The 17,203-nt window shown below is 43.5% G+C and overlaps 1 protein-coding gene across 1 annotated transcript in view; it reads left to right on the top strand.

Moving 5' to 3' along the window:
- The first annotated feature begins 387 nt into the window (after positions 1-387).
- EML1 (EMAP like 1) overlaps positions 388-17,203 on the top strand; it is a 121,386-nt gene continuing 104,570 nt past the window's right edge. The window contains exon 1 of the mRNA XM_053979862.1: positions 388-565. Coding sequence (XP_053835837.1) covers positions 538-565 — 28 coding nt within the window. The 5' untranslated portion in view covers positions 388-537. The remainder of the gene's footprint in view (positions 566-17,203) is intronic.

Below are 17,203 nucleotides of genomic sequence, written 5' to 3'. Positions count from 1 at the left end.
TTCCAGCAGTGTTTGCACTCGGACCCTGCAGAAGGAGAAGGCACAGAGCAAGATGTCAGAGCCTATCCCCCAGCCCATCAGCTCCCCCCGCAGCCCCCCGGGAAGCAGGAGAGCCCTGCGGGGTGGCTCCCACCACCAACCCCACCGCACAGCAATTAGCTCTGTTCTCCCGCGCGGATTTGCGGCTCAGCTCTTAAAAGCCGTTTCATAAATATTCGATGGCCTTTCCGACAGGGTAATGTGCCTCTGTGACATTAAAGAGGAAACTCTGCGAAGGGGAGGGATGACAACAAATTTATCCACCAATAGCACACTCTTTTGGCACAAAAGCACATTCTTATCTTTACATCCCATAATGAGAAGGCAGGGACGGGACTGTTGCTACAGCTCTCTGGGTGGGTAGATGTGGAGTGCAAGAGAAGGGTGCCTGTAAACTGTTAGATATTTTTTCCCCCTTGCCCTTGCAAAGAGAAGGACCCGCGCTTGTGGTCCTGCAGTGGTTTTCCTGAGCCCCCGGTGAGGAGGACTTCTCACACGATGTCAGACTGCGAGGGACTGCCTGTGGGTAAGCGCCAGATTTATATTTACCCCAGTGTCCTGCCGGCTGGCTCACAGTCTCAGATTGCAAAGTCACACGCGAAGCCGCTTGCTTCCGAAGGGAGCCGGAGCCGCAGCAGGGAGAGGAGAAACTCCCTGAAACCACTGCAGATCCTGGTGCGGTGCCCTACGAGTCCGTGGAGGAGGGCTGGTGAGGGTGGTAGTGCCTGGATTTTCTCTGAAGGCACAGGGACTGGGTAGGAGGAAGGGTTCTGGAATTCAGGCTGATGGACTGAAGGGTCGGTATCGGCGGGGATGATGGCATCGGTGTGTGCAGTCGTGAGCTCACTAAGGAGAGTTTGTGGGGATGGGTGCTGCAGGATCAGGCGCTGTGTGCGTCCTGTTTGTTCCTTGATAAACCTTCCTGGATGGTAACGGACACAGCCAGGGCAGATAAATGTAATGCAAAGGCTTTATTTGCTGAAAGGAAATAGAAATGTACATTATTTTTAAAATAAGTGCATTACACACTTTGCCTGTATCTGGGAAGGAATCCTGTACTAGAGCTTAGGGCTGTATCTGTCAAACTTCACTAAGCAGAAGAGCATGTCAGCAAGAAACATGTTTCTCAGCTGTTTTTTAAAAAAATTCTATAGGAACTGTAAATATTATCTAGGCTGCCTGTACAAAAGGAAACTCTTGTCAAAATGATAGCCTAATTCTCTGCCAAGGCATTTTATTAATAAAGAGATGAACTACTGGAAATACCTTTTATTTTTTATTTTACCATGGCAAGCATTTATCTTTTCACATGAATATGCATATGCAACATGTACTGTGTAGCACTCCTGTTCCATTGGTCTGTGAAGGCTGTGCATCAAAGATGAGGTCCTGGGCTAAAAAGTGTGGCTGGAGAAGGAGAAGGCTGCTGCAGTGTTTTTCTTTTTTCCTCTTCTCTCTGCTTCCATTTTACAGAGCAAATCCCAAGTCCAAAACGGCGCAGTCATAACTAGAGTGGAAAAATATAAATTATGTATATGGTGCAGAGTGAGCTGCACCATGCACAATTCCATGGGCTGTTGCTCTCAGCTAAAGACAGGCGAGAAGAAAATGAGTATTTCCTGCTTTTCTGCTCAAATGGGTGAACTGTTAACCAGCAAAGTTTCACTTCTACAGGCTTTGATTTTAAGGGCCTGGCTACAGTTTGCTTATTAAGCACTCTGAGTTGGGGGTGGGGTATTTCAGGGTGACAGCATCAGTATCAGCTGGCATCTGATATTAATGATGAAACTGATATCAAGAGTGCATGGCATCTTGTGCGCAGAAATTACTGATATCTCAATTACCTATACTGCTGAAAGGACCCTTCGAGTTTTCTTCCAGAAAATTATTCATGGATGCATTGAGGGAAGAAAGCAATTTTGTTTGGGCAGGAATGAAAATTAAAGTGATGTTTAGATGTGGATTAGAAACGTGCCAGAAACAGAGCAAAGGTTTATTTCTCTATTCTCCCATACTGCTCAACCCTGCTTCCAGGCCTGTTCCCAGGAAGCAGGGCTCACCTTGCCCCATGCCAGATGTAACCAACCTGTCCCAAGGGACAACTGCTTCATGGACCTGGCAAAATATTCTGGTTCCTGTACTGACAGATGTGTAGATGCATATATATTAATATAAAAATATGCACCAAACCAGCAGTGGACAGAGAAATGGTGGTACTCCATCAGAGTTATTAAGCAATCTTAGTGAACCAGTTGCTGACAGCTTACTTTTCATATCAAGGAATTTTGAAATAATTCTCTTTGTGGCTATTGCTCTTTCACTAGCTAGGTCAAAGTTTAAAACTTTAGCAGTTTAAAACTTAACACTCCATAAAAAGAGTTGCAAAAAATCATCATCAAACCTTCTAATACACTGCTTAGTGTTAACTAGTGCAGAAATGCCCCTTTGCTGAATCCAATGAGCACAGCAAGGCTGGAACTGTACTTCCAAAATCCTTGATTTTGAATGCAGCCAGATAATACAGCTACAAAAAGTTGGTGCAGTGACAGATATCATTAGCACTGCAATGTGGCTGCAGTCCAGAGCCCTGCTTCGAACACAAACCCTACAGCCCTGTGCATACGCCCGTGTACACACATGCACACGGCTATAAATAAGTTTAGCCAAAGCACAATATTAGTGTCAAGTGTATGTACTGCTTCAGTAACCTCTTTGCAAAGGGTATGCCTCACGAACAACCTGGAGAATTGCACTTTGTAGTTACAGGAAATGAATGCCAGAGTTTTTAGACTGCTTTCAGCCTACACAAGAATGTAGCAGGAACAGCTGCATAATTGTTCCCTCAGAAAAGCAACTTGGGGGGAATGGCTGAATACAATCTTCGACTTAAATCGCTGGATATGAACAGCTTGATACGCCAATAATTTTTTTAAGAGACTTTATTCAGAAAGAGTATCCTACTTCAGTGCTGGAAATGGTTATGCAATTTTTCATGATGAAAGCATTGGGTGTTTTTAAATTACTGGTTTCTGTTAAATTCCAGTGTGGCTGCACTCTTTCACTGTTGTGGAATGGAAAATTAAACATGTGATGCAAACAAAGTTTTATTTTGTTGTTTGGATGTAGTACAGAAGATATAAAAAAAGGATCTTAAATGCCAGAATGCAAATTACATATAAGCAAGTGTACAGTTCAATTCTGGATTGAGTTCATCCCAAAAAAAAAAGGCATTTGAAAACCTTTGAGATTTGAAAGTGAACAGAATTCTAAAATTTACAGTAATAATTTCCCATTGTAATACAGGGAAATAAAGAAAAAAAGATCAGTCACTTCAAGACAAATGTGTTCCTATTTCTTCCTCATTAGCAATTATTGACATATAGATCCTATCCATTAGTGCCAGCTACATAGATTTCTTGTCACTCCTACAAGCAGATAAAAGAAAAGCACATCAATTATTTAAATGCTTCCTCTTGTGTGTATTATTTTCCTCTTGTAAGGAGTCGTAGTTCAGTCTCTGAATGACTGAACAGCTTTTCACGCACCCAGCATTTTGATTAGGAATATATGAGTCATGATGGTTCTGGTTCTTAACAAAAACCTTTTGACTTCAGAAAAATCTGTGAAGTCATGCAAGGGTTCTTCAAGTGCCTATATTCTTTCTTTCCCCTTTCAGCCACAGACTGACTTTGAATAGCATGGGTAACTTCTTGTGGATAACACCACTGTTGAAATAACACAGGGTATTGAGCCATAACAGATGAAGATTATAATGCTGAAGAAGAACACCAGGAATCTCATATATGCATACTTTCTCTCTTATTCACTGCAACTGGGCTAAGAAGGGAAGAAACAGAATTGATGTAGCTCGTTCTGCGGCAGGTGGCATGCAAATGCAACTGAATTTCCTTAAAATTCCTCACAACCTTTTAATGGCCTTGTTTCAATAGAGGAGGAAGAAAGACTTTTCATCTGAAATATGTTCTGACTCTTTAGCTAAATACTTCCTTTCAGAGCTAAAATTACATATTTCAAACATGTCTTTAAGACAGACTGGAGCCAGTTGATAAAGTTGGTGTTTTCAGAATTAGGATATCCCAGAAAAATATGGGAATTTAGATTTCCTGAAATGCAACACATTCTGCACTGTCATGGAGAGTCCATTTATCTCAGCCAGAGAGGCTGTTAGTGAGCAAGGCCTCCAGCTCTCACTCTGGGCTGTCTCTAACAACTCCTGGGAATAAAATATGGCCCACGTGCATTTCTGTAACAAAAAATCATGACGCAGCACTTGCATGAGCACTACTCCTGTCAAATAAAATTGCCCCACTTTCACATGCTTATATTAGCATAGGACTATGCTTGAAATTCACATTTCAATAGATTTGGTAAAGAATGTCTATCTTTCTGCAGGTAACTCCATGTTTCCCTTAGGGGTGGAGCACAATTTCTGCACCACAGTTTGCAGGGTGAGAACCTCAGTAAAAGGCAAAGGCCTGAAATCACCTTGCAGACTGCAGTTAGTGCTCAGGGATAAGCAGAGAAGTGGGAAGGTTTTTCCATCATATCAAGCCAGTTACCTGCTGTAGCTTAGGAATGAAATGGCATGACTCAAGCATCTCCAGAGAGCTCTGCAGGATGAACCATAGCTCCTGACTGCACAAACCCCACCAGCACTGGCTTGCATGCTCAGAGCTCCCAAGGAGCACTCCCTGCCAGGGGAAGGTGAGCCCAGGGTGCTGGGGTGATGAGAACCTGGCAAGTAGCTGTATTATTTATCAGGGTTTGTGGCACATAAACACTTCACAGAAACTCTAATATTTGTGTATGGACTCCTTGGCAAACTCATTTCCTTTTGCATTTGGGAAGTCAGCTTAGGAGATGAATGCTAGCTATTAGAAGCTGTTGCATATTTTCCAATAGAGTGTTCTTTCATCATGAAATACAGATGTTACTAATTTAAAATGCAACATTTTGTTGTCAATGTCAATATATTAACACATTTCTAAAGACCATATTTTTGAAAATTGAAATTGAGCGGGAGCAAGACAGAAAGCCTTTGGATGCTCAGGTAAAATAAAATCAAATATAATATCTGGGAGTATTGCTCCAGTTTGATGAAAGTGGAATTGAAATACCAGAATTATCTTGGCAGCTGGGAGTCCTCCTCCAGAAATCCTATGTGTCCTCAGTCTGTGCAAGCATTGACTTGAGCAGCAGAGGCTGTGCATTCAGGGGCAAACACTGATGATGATGATGATGAAGCAATCATTATGGTTTGAAGCTTTAGAGAGAGTTTGGAACACAAAGATCAGACAACCACACAAGGAAAAATGAGTGACTCTGGTGCCCCAGAAATCCATGTTTTGCAAGAAAAATCCCAGAAGCAGACTTATGGTGATGAGCAAGCCCCATGGAGACACCAGAATGGGAGCCTGCCAGAGGTATGCCTGGAAAACCCTTTCTGTTCATACAGTATTTTAAGACAGCCCCATGAGTCAAAATATTCAGCCTACTGTCCATGAAGAGTTAAAATCACCTGGGTGCAGCCTTGACCTGGTGAGGGCTGAGCCTGGGTTAAAGGGCATCCTGCTGAGGAGGGGTTCCCACCTTCAGACTGGGCTTTCAAAGCCTTGGGGCTGTATGGCTCAGCTGAGGTCTATTCCCATGCACCTCCTTAGATGTTTGTTGAGGGAAAAAGGGCTTTTCCATTTGGGAGAAATGTGAAGCCGCCAAGACCACAAAGCATTTGCTTCAGTGCTGAGAAAGGGAGAGCTGGGAGAGGGACAGAGGGCAAGGAGCAGCTCCACATTTGCACTTGGGCAAAATGCCACAAATGGCAAAGCTAGTTCTTTGTCACCAAAAGCAAAGATGAAAGAAGGTGGTCGCTGTTGCAGCCCAATATTAGTGAGTTCTCAACAGGGGCTCAGCCTAGCTTAAGCAAGCTTAGTGTACCTGTACATAGCTGGGTAGTACAACACCCCTGCATCTCTCATAAAGTTATTTCTGACAACTAGCTTAAAAGTTTGCAACCTCTGGAATTAAAAAAAAAAATGGCAAACTCTGTTGCTAGCTCTGTTTTTCTCCTTCAGCATGGGTGTCCTGCCCCTTAGGCCTAATGGTGGTTCTGTGGGAGCTGCCTATGTTCCAGGAGTGTCCTGAGCATAGGCACTGGGTTAGTCTTCATCTCCAGCCTCTGCCTTTAAAGTAGCAGGTGAGGTTTCCTTCTAGACTAACTGGACCAGAACTAGACTACTGGACTAGTCTAACTATTCTGCTGGCAAGCAGAGCCTGTGCCAGTTCACTGCTTTTCTGAAGCACAATGTGAGTATGTGTGCTATGTGCTACAGAGGCTGCAAGTGGGGGTATTTGACCTAGCAGACACATTAACACCCATTTTCACAAGAAAATGTTTGTTGGTTGGTTTTCTTTCTTTGATGAGGTGTGCAGAAGGAGGAGAGACCTTTCAGGCACTCAGTAGAGGCAGTAGAAAGTTGCATGAATATTTTTTGCTGGGTTAGTGATTGAGGATCTATCTGGGAAATACAGAAGATGCTACATCTTTTCCAAGCGTTCCTCCCCTCCTCCCCCATTCCGATGGGAGGATTTTCTTTATCTGCAGAAATACTTGGAAGCTGTAGTTTGTCCCAGGGTCTGTGAGCAAGAGCACTTGCACTGTACTGCACATTTCTGAACAGTCTTGTTCCATGATGTCTGCAGTAACTTAAGGCATGCAAAAAACAACCAGTGTGGTTTTTCTCCTCCTCTCCTCCATCCCTCATAACATCTGCAGTATTTCCAACATATTCTGTGTTAAGTCATCAGCATTTAGAAGCCATAATTGCATTTAACAATGTCTGGAGCCTTCTCTTGCTGCAGACCTGTTATACAGGCAGTAATTTAGAGGGTGGGGCCCCCTTCACTTTGCCATTCAGACTGCAAACTGAATGCTCAGTGTGCCCTCCCAAAAACCTGGCGAGTGCCCAGTCTCTCATCATCATATTCAATTGCTTCTCTGTCCCTGTTATTTCTTTCCTTACAGACTGTGATCAGCTCCCTCTCCACACACTTGTGGTTTCCACAATTAAATTTGTAACATTAGGGATTACCTCAGAAATCAGACCTCCTCTAAAACTCACATAAATGACTGTCAAGATCCCCCAAATGCTTTCTTCCTTGTGGGAAAGAAACTCTGGGGCAGAGGAATGGGCTCCTGTGAAACGCCAGGTGCTGGCATGGATGTGTTAATAGCGCCCAGAATCAGTTCCCTGAAGGAGTCCTGGGTTTCATGGAGCAGCTGAAGTCACCGTTGAGTCAGCAGGGCACACGGGGACTGGTCATAGCTGCTCTTTGGTTCTGCACACGGTCTGTCAATCACACAAATTGCTTTTGGAAGAAAAGCAAGCCCTTGCTCAGAGGACTCCAAACTAGGCTCAGTGAAATGGTTGTGACCCTGAAGGAATCACAACAAATTCTGAGAAGACTTTGGGAACTACAAGGCTGTCTCCATCACAAAAAACAGAGCATTTCAGAGAGGTGTCAATGGCTGATTTATCTCAGGCAGTTTTTCCACACTGTCCAGGTGGGAACCTCCCAGCACCACATTGCTGCTCTCAGCACTGTTTGTATGGCTCAAGTTTCCACCACTTCAGTGCTCCTTGAGAGAACACAGACTTATCCCCATGAGGTATTACAAAGGCATGAAATTAAGTCTGGAGAGATGTTTGAAAGGTTTAGGCCCCAAATCCCCTCATAAATCCATTGACACTACCTGCAAACTTGGCATTTCCTGTGATTCTCACCTATCTTGCAGATAAATATAACTTACACACTTATCCTTTGTGATGTATTCTTTGTGGAGCTGCAGGGTATGCTCTGGCTTTGCAGTCACACAGTGCACCCAGAACACTTCCCAGTGACTAACATAGCTACTGTGAAAATGGTAAAATCCTTACTGCTGAACCACAAGGTGAAAACTCTTGCAGTCTGACAAGTTGCCTGAAGAGGTCTGCTGAGGAAATAAAGAAATAAAAGAAATTATGAAATAAAGAAATAAAAGCACACACACACACAAAAAGAGCTGTGTGTAAAACATCTGAACACCGAGTAATTTTTCGCAGAGACTCAATAATCTAAAGCAGTAAGACTTTAGATTGACCATGTGATTATGAAGGACCTAACTTCAGGTTAAACTTATAATTTGCACATCTCCCACTCATGCTTTGGGACCATGACCCAGATTCTTTGAAATCAAACCTTTCCATTCAGTCCAATGAATAAGGATCACAACTCCCAGAAATCTCAGAAATATCTTCATCCCCCTGATCCATCAATACAAATTGTGGTTGGGTCAGTTCAGTTGTACTCCTTAGACCAGCAGCCTGAGCCCTGTGCTGTGTGGTTGGTGAGATTTGCTGGGTGAGGCCCCACCAGCAAGCACTCATGGTACATGGGAAGCACCAGGCATTAGTCATATTTTGTCCCAGCTCAATTGCACAGAGAAATGTATTTATATTTGCACTAATTAAAACTTAGTGAATGTTTCATATTTCCCCTACTGAAACATTGCTAGATATGACTCAGCAATGTCACACAAAGAGCCATGGGTGAAGAATTACTCAGAGTTTACATGTGACAGACTGAGGCACATCAAGATTAAGCCAAAAACAGTTCCCAGTGCTGTGGGTGTGTAATTGGAGATGCCAAGGAGCTCTTCTTTCAGAGCACCCAGCACACCACCGTATTTCACATATCCAAACTCCATTGACAGCTGTGAGCACTGGGCATGTCCATAAATCAGACCTGTGGTCTCTGGTCCACTATGAGGAGATGAAGAACATGCCATTAGTGACCTTTTGGGAAAACCTGGGTTCCCACAGTTGCTCTATAGACCAACTCTTCTCTGCTCTGTGGCTGAAGCACAGATGCAATGCAGTTCCCAGCAGAACTTTTCAAGCTAACTTAACCTGAAATTGTCCTTGATCTTTCTGGAATGCTATACTTTACTATGTTCAATATCTTCTAGAAGTGAAGTTGGAATATTATGATAAAGACCATATTGGAAACACATATGTCATAAAATACAAGATACTTGAACACCTCATAACTAGATCTCTAGCAATGAGTATACTTGTTGTAACTTGGTATTTCAGCAATTGCTTGGAGATGCTCTGCAATGTCAATGTTCACACACAAACACTTCTGATACAGGCAACCTGTCTTTGGGCCACTAAATCTGACATTTTCTACAGATTTTTATCTCAAATCAGATGTTCCCAGGTTCATCTTGTTGCTGTGATAGTCAGCTGGCCTTCTGACACCCACATGACTTAGGCATGGTATCGCAATCTCTTTGTGCTGGAGGCATATGGACCACATGTGGAAAGGATTTGGAGAAGGAAACTGTTATTTCCTGCATCTTCCATAAATTCCAAATGGTATATTCAGGCACAACTGTTCAAAACCAGACAGTGCATTGATGAAATGGAAACAATTTATCTGGGAAATCTCATCTAAACTGTTTGATTATTCTTAGTGTTGCCAACTCTTTGATGTTTATCGTGAGCCTCTTAAGACTTGCTTTAATTTTTTTTTTCCTACAGCCAGGTTTCTTGGGTCATGATTTTTTGGTGGCTGTCAAAATGTCTGTGCACTGTCCGTTTTCACCCAGTCAGCAACACGTGGAGCTCGTTATGCCGCTGGAGAGTGGGGATGTTTTTGCAAAGATGTTTTGGTCAGGTATTTAAACATCCAAGGCTTAGGGAGAAGCATCATGTGGGAAAGTGTGAGAGAATCTGCAAGGTCTGGAACAGATAAGGTAGATTGAGGCATACAGTGCTCACATATGTAGGATGGAGAACAATATTTCTCTAACAAACGCTGTCTTTTTAAACACCAACCACATTTCTGCATGTTTTCATTTTGAGTCATTTAATGAAAAAATTGGAAAACTCTGGGGAAAGCATTCAATCTGCTCACAGTTTTTCACAGGAGGAGTTTTCTCAGCAAACTCCACTCCTACAATTATTTGGTTTCTCCTGGCACACAGAGGAGCTGGAGAGTTTTTTTGCTGTCCTTTACTATTCCCTGCCTACTCTGATGTCCAATAAAGTGGGAGGAGTAAAAAGACATCTTCACTATTCTCCCACTACACTGGAAGGAGAAAACCACTGAAAATTGACCAGATGGCACATTTTTGTTGAGGCATGGTGAGTCTCACTCCCTACTGTAGGAGTTTCCATGCTCAGGCCAATCAAAACATAACCAACACCAGCAAGGATGCAGCACCCTTCTTTGCTTTGGGGATGCAGAGAGATCATCAGAGCCTGAGCAAGAGCATCTCCCTCCTTCATTCTGCCACTGGGATTTCAGCAGGACAAAGCCAATTCCTGAACCAGTACATGTGCTCCTGTGCCACGTCCCTCATTCCCAAGGTCAGGTGTCCCTGTAGAGGAAGGGAGGCAGAGGAGCACCCAAAGAAGCATGAGAAAACTCACTCTGGCTATGACACACAGCCAGCCAGGAGCTGAACATCTCAGTGTTGTCCAAGGGGATGATACAGGATTAGAAAATACTTGTTTGTACTAAACTGATTTTATTTTCTCCCACAGAAGCATGCCTCAGAGTTGAGCATGTGCATTTGCTTCCTTTTCCTAGTGAAGTTCAGCAGCTGGGTTGTCCTAGATATTGGTGCCAAATCTTTAAAGATTTCCTTGTTCTGAGATGATTGCTCAATTGACAATCTGCCTTATTAATCAAGCTGCCTTGAGGGACAGTGGAGAACTGGAAGCAACTGGATGTTTTAATGAGTCCCACAGAGAGTGAGACAAGGCTGCAGCAGGAGGCCATCCCAGCATGGCCCCAAGGCCACCCAAACAGCTGGTCTGAGCCACCTGGAGTGCCTGTGTGCTCAGAGCAATCCCCAGTGGAGCGGTTTGTAGTGAAGGGCCAGCATAGGGAGATCTAATTTATCTTCCACTGCTTGACACAGCGCCTTGCCACGGGCCAGCCTGCTCACAAGTCAGTCCTGGAGAATGCCAAGGAGTGAAGGCAGCTGGGCAGACACCCACCAATACATCTTCTGCAGGCTTGGTCTTGTTCTCCTGTGCAAAATCACTTGTTACCTCCAAAGAGTCCCAGACCTGTCCTCTCAACAGTTCATAGCAAATGATGGGCCCATGTACTCCAATTTCTGTGTTGATCCAATATCAAATATCTATAAAAGGTGCAAAAAAATCAGCAGGAGTGCTAATTACTCGCTGAGCTCAGACTATGGTCAGAGATAGTCCTAGGCTCCTGCCCAGAGAGGGAGGTTAACTTTAGTTCAGTAAGAGGTTATTTGGTCCCTGTTTCTCCTTCTGTTATTTCCCAAAACCATTTATCAGAACTGAGTTATCTTCCTTCTCTAAATTCTCTGGCTACTGATGATGTTTGGCTGCCTTGTCTGTACTTTCAAGGCCTTGTGCTAAATTTAGACAAGGAGGAGATTCTTCTCCTCTGGACCTTCATTTTGTGGGTTACTCATTGAATTCTGCAGGCACAATGTGAGTTAAAATCCCATTTGCTGCACAGCCAAGTGGGTTAGGGCTGGAAAAACTGATTTCTTCTTGATACCTACTAGACCTCCACATGCCCTTCATGTGAAGCGCACATGCTTTGTGCCTTGAGGGATGCTGCTCTGGGTTTCCAAAGACTCAGGATTACCTCTTTCTTTTTTACATGTTACCTAAGACAAGCACTTCTTAAAAATTCTTTCTTCAACTGTGTATGGGGACCTCAGGAGATCCTAAATAAGTGATATCTGTGCCACAGTGCAGTGCTCCCTGGAGACCCTTCCTCTGAGGCCTCTCTGGCTTTTCTTCAGTTCTTCAAGTCCTGCCCATCTGCTGCTGCCTTTCCTGTTCTGCCCACCAGCGAGCCTTGGGAAAACACCTTGATTTTATCCAGAGAGGAAAGAGGGAGCATCAAAACACTATTTTCTCCCAAATTTGCCCTAAACTAGGACAAACACCAGTTGTAAGAATTCATGGCAGTAAAATTTTTGCATCTGAATACTCATGAAGTAGAAATGCAAAGTAATCTTCTGAACATAATCAAAGTAATTTTCAAAGTAATCTTTCTTCTGAAGATGAAGAAAATAATGAGAAAATTCTTCGTACTTATTAAAAGAAAGCATCTTCTACTATTTTTGCATCTTTAATAAAGGTGTGTTTCTCCAGTTCTTATGTGATAAACATGGAATTCTACCAAGTATCCAATGATCACACAAACTACAATAGTGAAATATGATCCACTTGCTCATGTCACTGAAACCTCAGAAGGGAATTACAGCTTTCAGCAGGGTTCATTTGAGGTATACTACTTAAGGTAATAGGGCTGGACGATCTCATTAAGATTTATTTCCACCCCATTTAAACACAGGTTCAAAAGTACAGCTGGAGCTGTACTGGCTTTATCTTTGGCTTACGGAAGAGATTGGAAAAAGAGGTAAACAGAAAACGTTCAGTTGCTCAATCGGCCAGGCCATGAGACTGCAGGATAGAGCAGACACAGGCTTGTGCCCAGGCTTGGAGGCTGAGAAAATTGGAATAAACTCTTCATCTTTATTGCATTGCATAGGCTTTTCCTTTCTATTTTCCCTCCCATGGAATTTAGGAGATATTGCATCATTCCATCAGGGAGAGGGAGGCACAAAACAATTGCATCTGCTCTTCTTTAATGGTAGTTCACCATGTTCACTGTATTTCTTCCAGACCTGAATTTGTCGGTACCCATTAGGGAAATGTATCGGTTAGGAAAAATACATTTTCAAACATTTCAGCTTGTGTTGCAGATTCCCTAAGTAGTCTGAGATGCTTACAAAGCTCCCAGCACATCAGGCTTGTCCTCCCACAGACCATGATATTGATGACAGTAATCCTTCTATCACACTCCAAGTGCTTCTACTTGCTTCTGTTGAAGCCGTCCAGACTGTGAGTTACTTGGCAGCATTTTTCTCTTTTTTTTTCAGTATAAAAGAAGCAGAGGAGATCTCACCTGGGAGAGGAGAATTTGCTGGATAGCAAATGCAGCAGCCCCCTGTATTTTCTGCAGTGTCTTTTTGGTGAGAGTGAATAGATGCACCCAGATGCATCAAATGCTTGAGGCTGGCTGCTCCTACCCAAACAGACTCCTGGCGATTGTGCCCTGAAGCCCAGGGGCTTTTGGGATCAGACATCCTGTAAACCACAAGCAAAGCTCAAGTTGCCAGCACAGTCCAGCTCTTCCTACTGCAGGCAGCATCTTCAGGCTCCTCCTGGTGAGAGGGTGGACTGCAGACCAAGGGGAGCCTTTAGCAGGCAGATGATGCAAACAGCAGAGGACATGACCTCAAGCATGTCCTTGGTATTGCTTCCACATGCAACCTAGTCGAGCCCTTTGGTTTGGGAGTGGATTTTCTTGTTCAGACATTGCACTCTCACCCTTCTCAGATTGGGACCATCCTTTGTGGTTTACCCAAATCCAGAGTAAATGAGTACATCCGGAGGCCCCTGAAGAATACTAAGACAAGGAAAGGCATTTGGCTCTCTCCAACACTTTCTGTGAAAGAGTCAGCTGAGAAGTAGATCCAACATTGCTGTTCCCTAAGTTTGATTTCCTTGGCACTTGTTAGATGCTCAGAAATGTACAATCAACACTGCCATGTAGACAGGACTAAAATCGGAATGTTTGGAAGAAAAATAAGGGATTGAATAGAAAGAAAAATGGAGTCGGCAGTTCTAAGGACCCATCACCATAGTATCAAGACACTGTTTACAAAACTTCTTTGTTAAGAAGTTTCCACATGCTCTTTCTTTCAATTTCAGTTAAAATCAACATAGTCATTGCTCTGGATTTAAACTGTGCCCTGAAAGGCCCATAATCTAAACATGGAAACATTTAAGTCATGTGCTAAAAGAAGAAAATGAAGCTGCATCCAGTGGTGTGTAACGACCCCTGGGCTGATCCTGGTGGACCTGCAATGGCCCCATTAACAGCCAGGTAAAAACCTCCTGCAAGCCCCAGAGCTGCCATGATGGAAGGAAAACCCAGACATGCCATTGTTCAGTGGGGAAAGCAAGCCCCAAAGCTATTGTCCCTAGGTAGAAATCCCCCTGCAAGCCCCAGAGTTGCCATCCTGGGGTGGAAATCATTCTGCAAGCCCCAGAACTGCTGTCTCTTGGGGACAACCTTCATGCAAGCCAGAGGTAACCAGTCAGCCTGGTGAGCTAGGACATAACATGGCTCCTCAATCCCTGCTGCTGCACCTCCAGCACTGCCTGGCACATCCCCGCACTGTCCTCTCCTGTGTGATCTAGGTGTGCTCCAGCCCGGCAGCAACAGAATAAAGCCCTGCCTATTTTCAGTGGCTGACTTGTGTGAAATGCAGTTCAGACTCTGGCATGAAGAGGAGAAAATTACTTGGGTAGTCAAACTTCATTTTGTTTAATTTGGAGTTATCAAGAATATTTATATTTTTAAACACAATGTTTAACCTGACAGCACCCCATTAAAATGCTTTATATAAGCTTATTAGGAGCTTCTGTGCAGTATTATATTTATTGCAATTAGCAAATATTAGTGGCTCAGGCAAACTGCAAGATATTTTTTCTGCCCTGCTCCTATTTTGTTCCTCATCTCCTTGCCTGCCATAAGCTAAGCCTAGCCTAGATTAGATTCTTTCACATATCAGCCTTCCTGCCTGACAAGCCTTAAAGAAGGAGAAATAAAAAAAGGTAAAATGAATAGAAAATTAACCATTAGGAGCCTCTGAGAAATCAAAAGAACCTTTTAGATTAAGTCCCTCAGTTGTGTCAAGGCTAGTAGCAGTGCCAGTGGCATTAGTGGCACTAAGTTACTTAATTCTAGTATGATTCAAAATCATTTGTAGCTACGAGCTTATTCAGAGTAAATCCTCATCCTCCCAGGTCTTTTGTTTGTTATCTCTTGACAAGCTACATTGCATATAAATGAGGTCATAAAACATGTGAAGGAGGAATATATTTTCATTTGTATTGAAGTTTCATGCACACAAATGCTACTGTACAAATACCAATAATGAATAGTATTAGTAGTTAATGAACTCAATCCTCATTTGGGCTTTGTTTTGGGGTTTTGTGCCCTTACACAGATATGAAATATGTGAAATGAAAGGAAGGTTTCCCTGAATATGGACAGAGGCCAATTTTGAGAGATACTTAAGACCTCCCTCCAGTCAGTTGGAAAGGGTGGCCCAGCTGGCCTGCGTTCCAACCAGGATGGATCTCACAGGATGGTTGGAGCTTAGCCTCTGAGGTCTTCCATGGTTTGTGAGCAAATCACAGGCTGCTAAGCCACTTTAAGCCCACAGACTGTTCAGAATCCTGGGGAAGAGCAAAAGTTCGGGTACCTGAGTCTCAAAGCCTACTACATGTGCCAGAACTCTGATAAAAGGACTGGTTCAGACCTTTCAGAAGAACTTGGCACTTCTGTGTGTATACACAAATGTCTGAGTCTTGACCCTGATGAGTAGATAAGTTCTGGTGCTTATCCTGCAGCCTCCTGAGAGGATTCAGTCCTGTGGCAGAGGCATCCTGCCTGGCTGGGCTGGGGTGTTGTGCACAGAAGGAGCAGGTGGAGCAGCACTTAGGAAGCAGTGCAGAACCACTGCTCGACCCTCCACGACCGACCTTGACCTTTTCCCTGGCAATGCCACGAGGCTGTGCTGGGAAGGGCTGCTGGGCCCCTGTCAGGCTACAGCCCTACTGGAATGGTGTGCAGCATGAGATGTTAATGCTCCTCTGCCCTGTGTGCTGGCCTGCACTCTCTGTGAGTGATGATACCTGGAAAAAAAGACCAACTTTTCTGAGGCTGTTAGAGATTTTTTACTTTTTCTGGAAAGGGGGAAAATCAAGGTGTCAATGAAGTTCACTTACTGACTCAACAGTTAGACAAAAAGGCACCCAATCATTATCTTCTTGATTTGAATAGGACTTACTGTAAATGTGCCAGGTATGTGGAGCAGCAATCAGTAAAATGATTTTTCATTTACTGCAAGCATCAAAACTATCACACAAGGTTCAGAGATCAGTTCAGAGAGTTCATTTTGTGGGCTTGGGCCATGAAGGCCCTGGTTTAGAGCGCCATTCTTCAGCTATTCTTTTTCTAGATTTAAGGACGCAACTCACAGATATTTTCTAATTCTCTTCTTTTCTATTGGAGTTGCTTGGGTCACTGCTTTTCGTCCCAGCTGTTGCTGCCCTTTTCTCTTAATGCCCTCCAGTGGGACAGCCTGCTACTTCACCACTTGGGAATCAATCCCAGTGAGTCTCTTGCAGGGGACACACTCCAAGTGCTCATCACTGGATAAGCACGACCCCTAAAGGCCATTGAACTGTTCTATGTGTCATTGCTACCAGTAGAAATTATCAGTTGCAGGATGTCTGGAGGTGGTTTGCATTCCCATCTAGAAATCTTCATGCTGAGTCTCTCTCATTCCTCGTATTTTCACTGATTTCAGAGAACTCAGCTTGGACCTACTGTTTGTGCTGAACTCATGCTCCTAAAATCTCAAGATCTCATCTATTATTTTTCTTGAAAGTTTTTTGATCCAAAAATGCATCAGCTGACAAGTGTATCTTTGTCTTGTTGTGTCTGGTACAAATGTCATCTTTATGGCATGTACTGGCTGAACTGAAAAATATCACTGATGCCTACTTCCACTGCTTTTCCAGGAACTGATTTAGGACACATTCTCAAGATTAATGCCTTGGCTGATGGTGAGGAGCATTAAGAGTGGGACCAAGATAGGGTCAGATTACATGAAAGGAGAAACACTAGCTGCAAAATCCACTACCATGCAGAAGAGAGCAGAATATCTCATGGATTAATTTATCAGCATTTCAAAGCTGCTCTGCTGGAGATGGAGCCAGCTACAGCCCTACAAACTAGAGTCTGTATTCCAGTTGTTTCCTGTGATCTTGCACTAGTTGTTTTACAGAAAATTTAAAAAGAAGGATAAATATTGCTATAAGCCCTGTTGCCAAAGAAAATGCAAGAGGTATTATTTTCAGCTGCTTGCTCATTAAGAGGGAACTGCAGCACTTGTCTTCCTTTGCTTTTTGGCTGCTGGGAGCCAACAGTTTTCCTCTTTGAGTGTGGAACTGTG

The sequence above is a fragment of the Vidua macroura genome, chromosome 6 (genome assembly GCF_024509145.1).
Source record: "Vidua macroura isolate BioBank_ID:100142 chromosome 6, ASM2450914v1, whole genome shotgun sequence".
In the NCBI taxonomy this organism is placed as follows: Eukaryota; Metazoa; Chordata; class Aves; order Passeriformes; family Viduidae; genus Vidua; species Vidua macroura.
The sequence above is the reverse complement of the archived record's forward strand: the minus strand, read 5'-3'. Positions and strand labels throughout refer to the sequence as shown.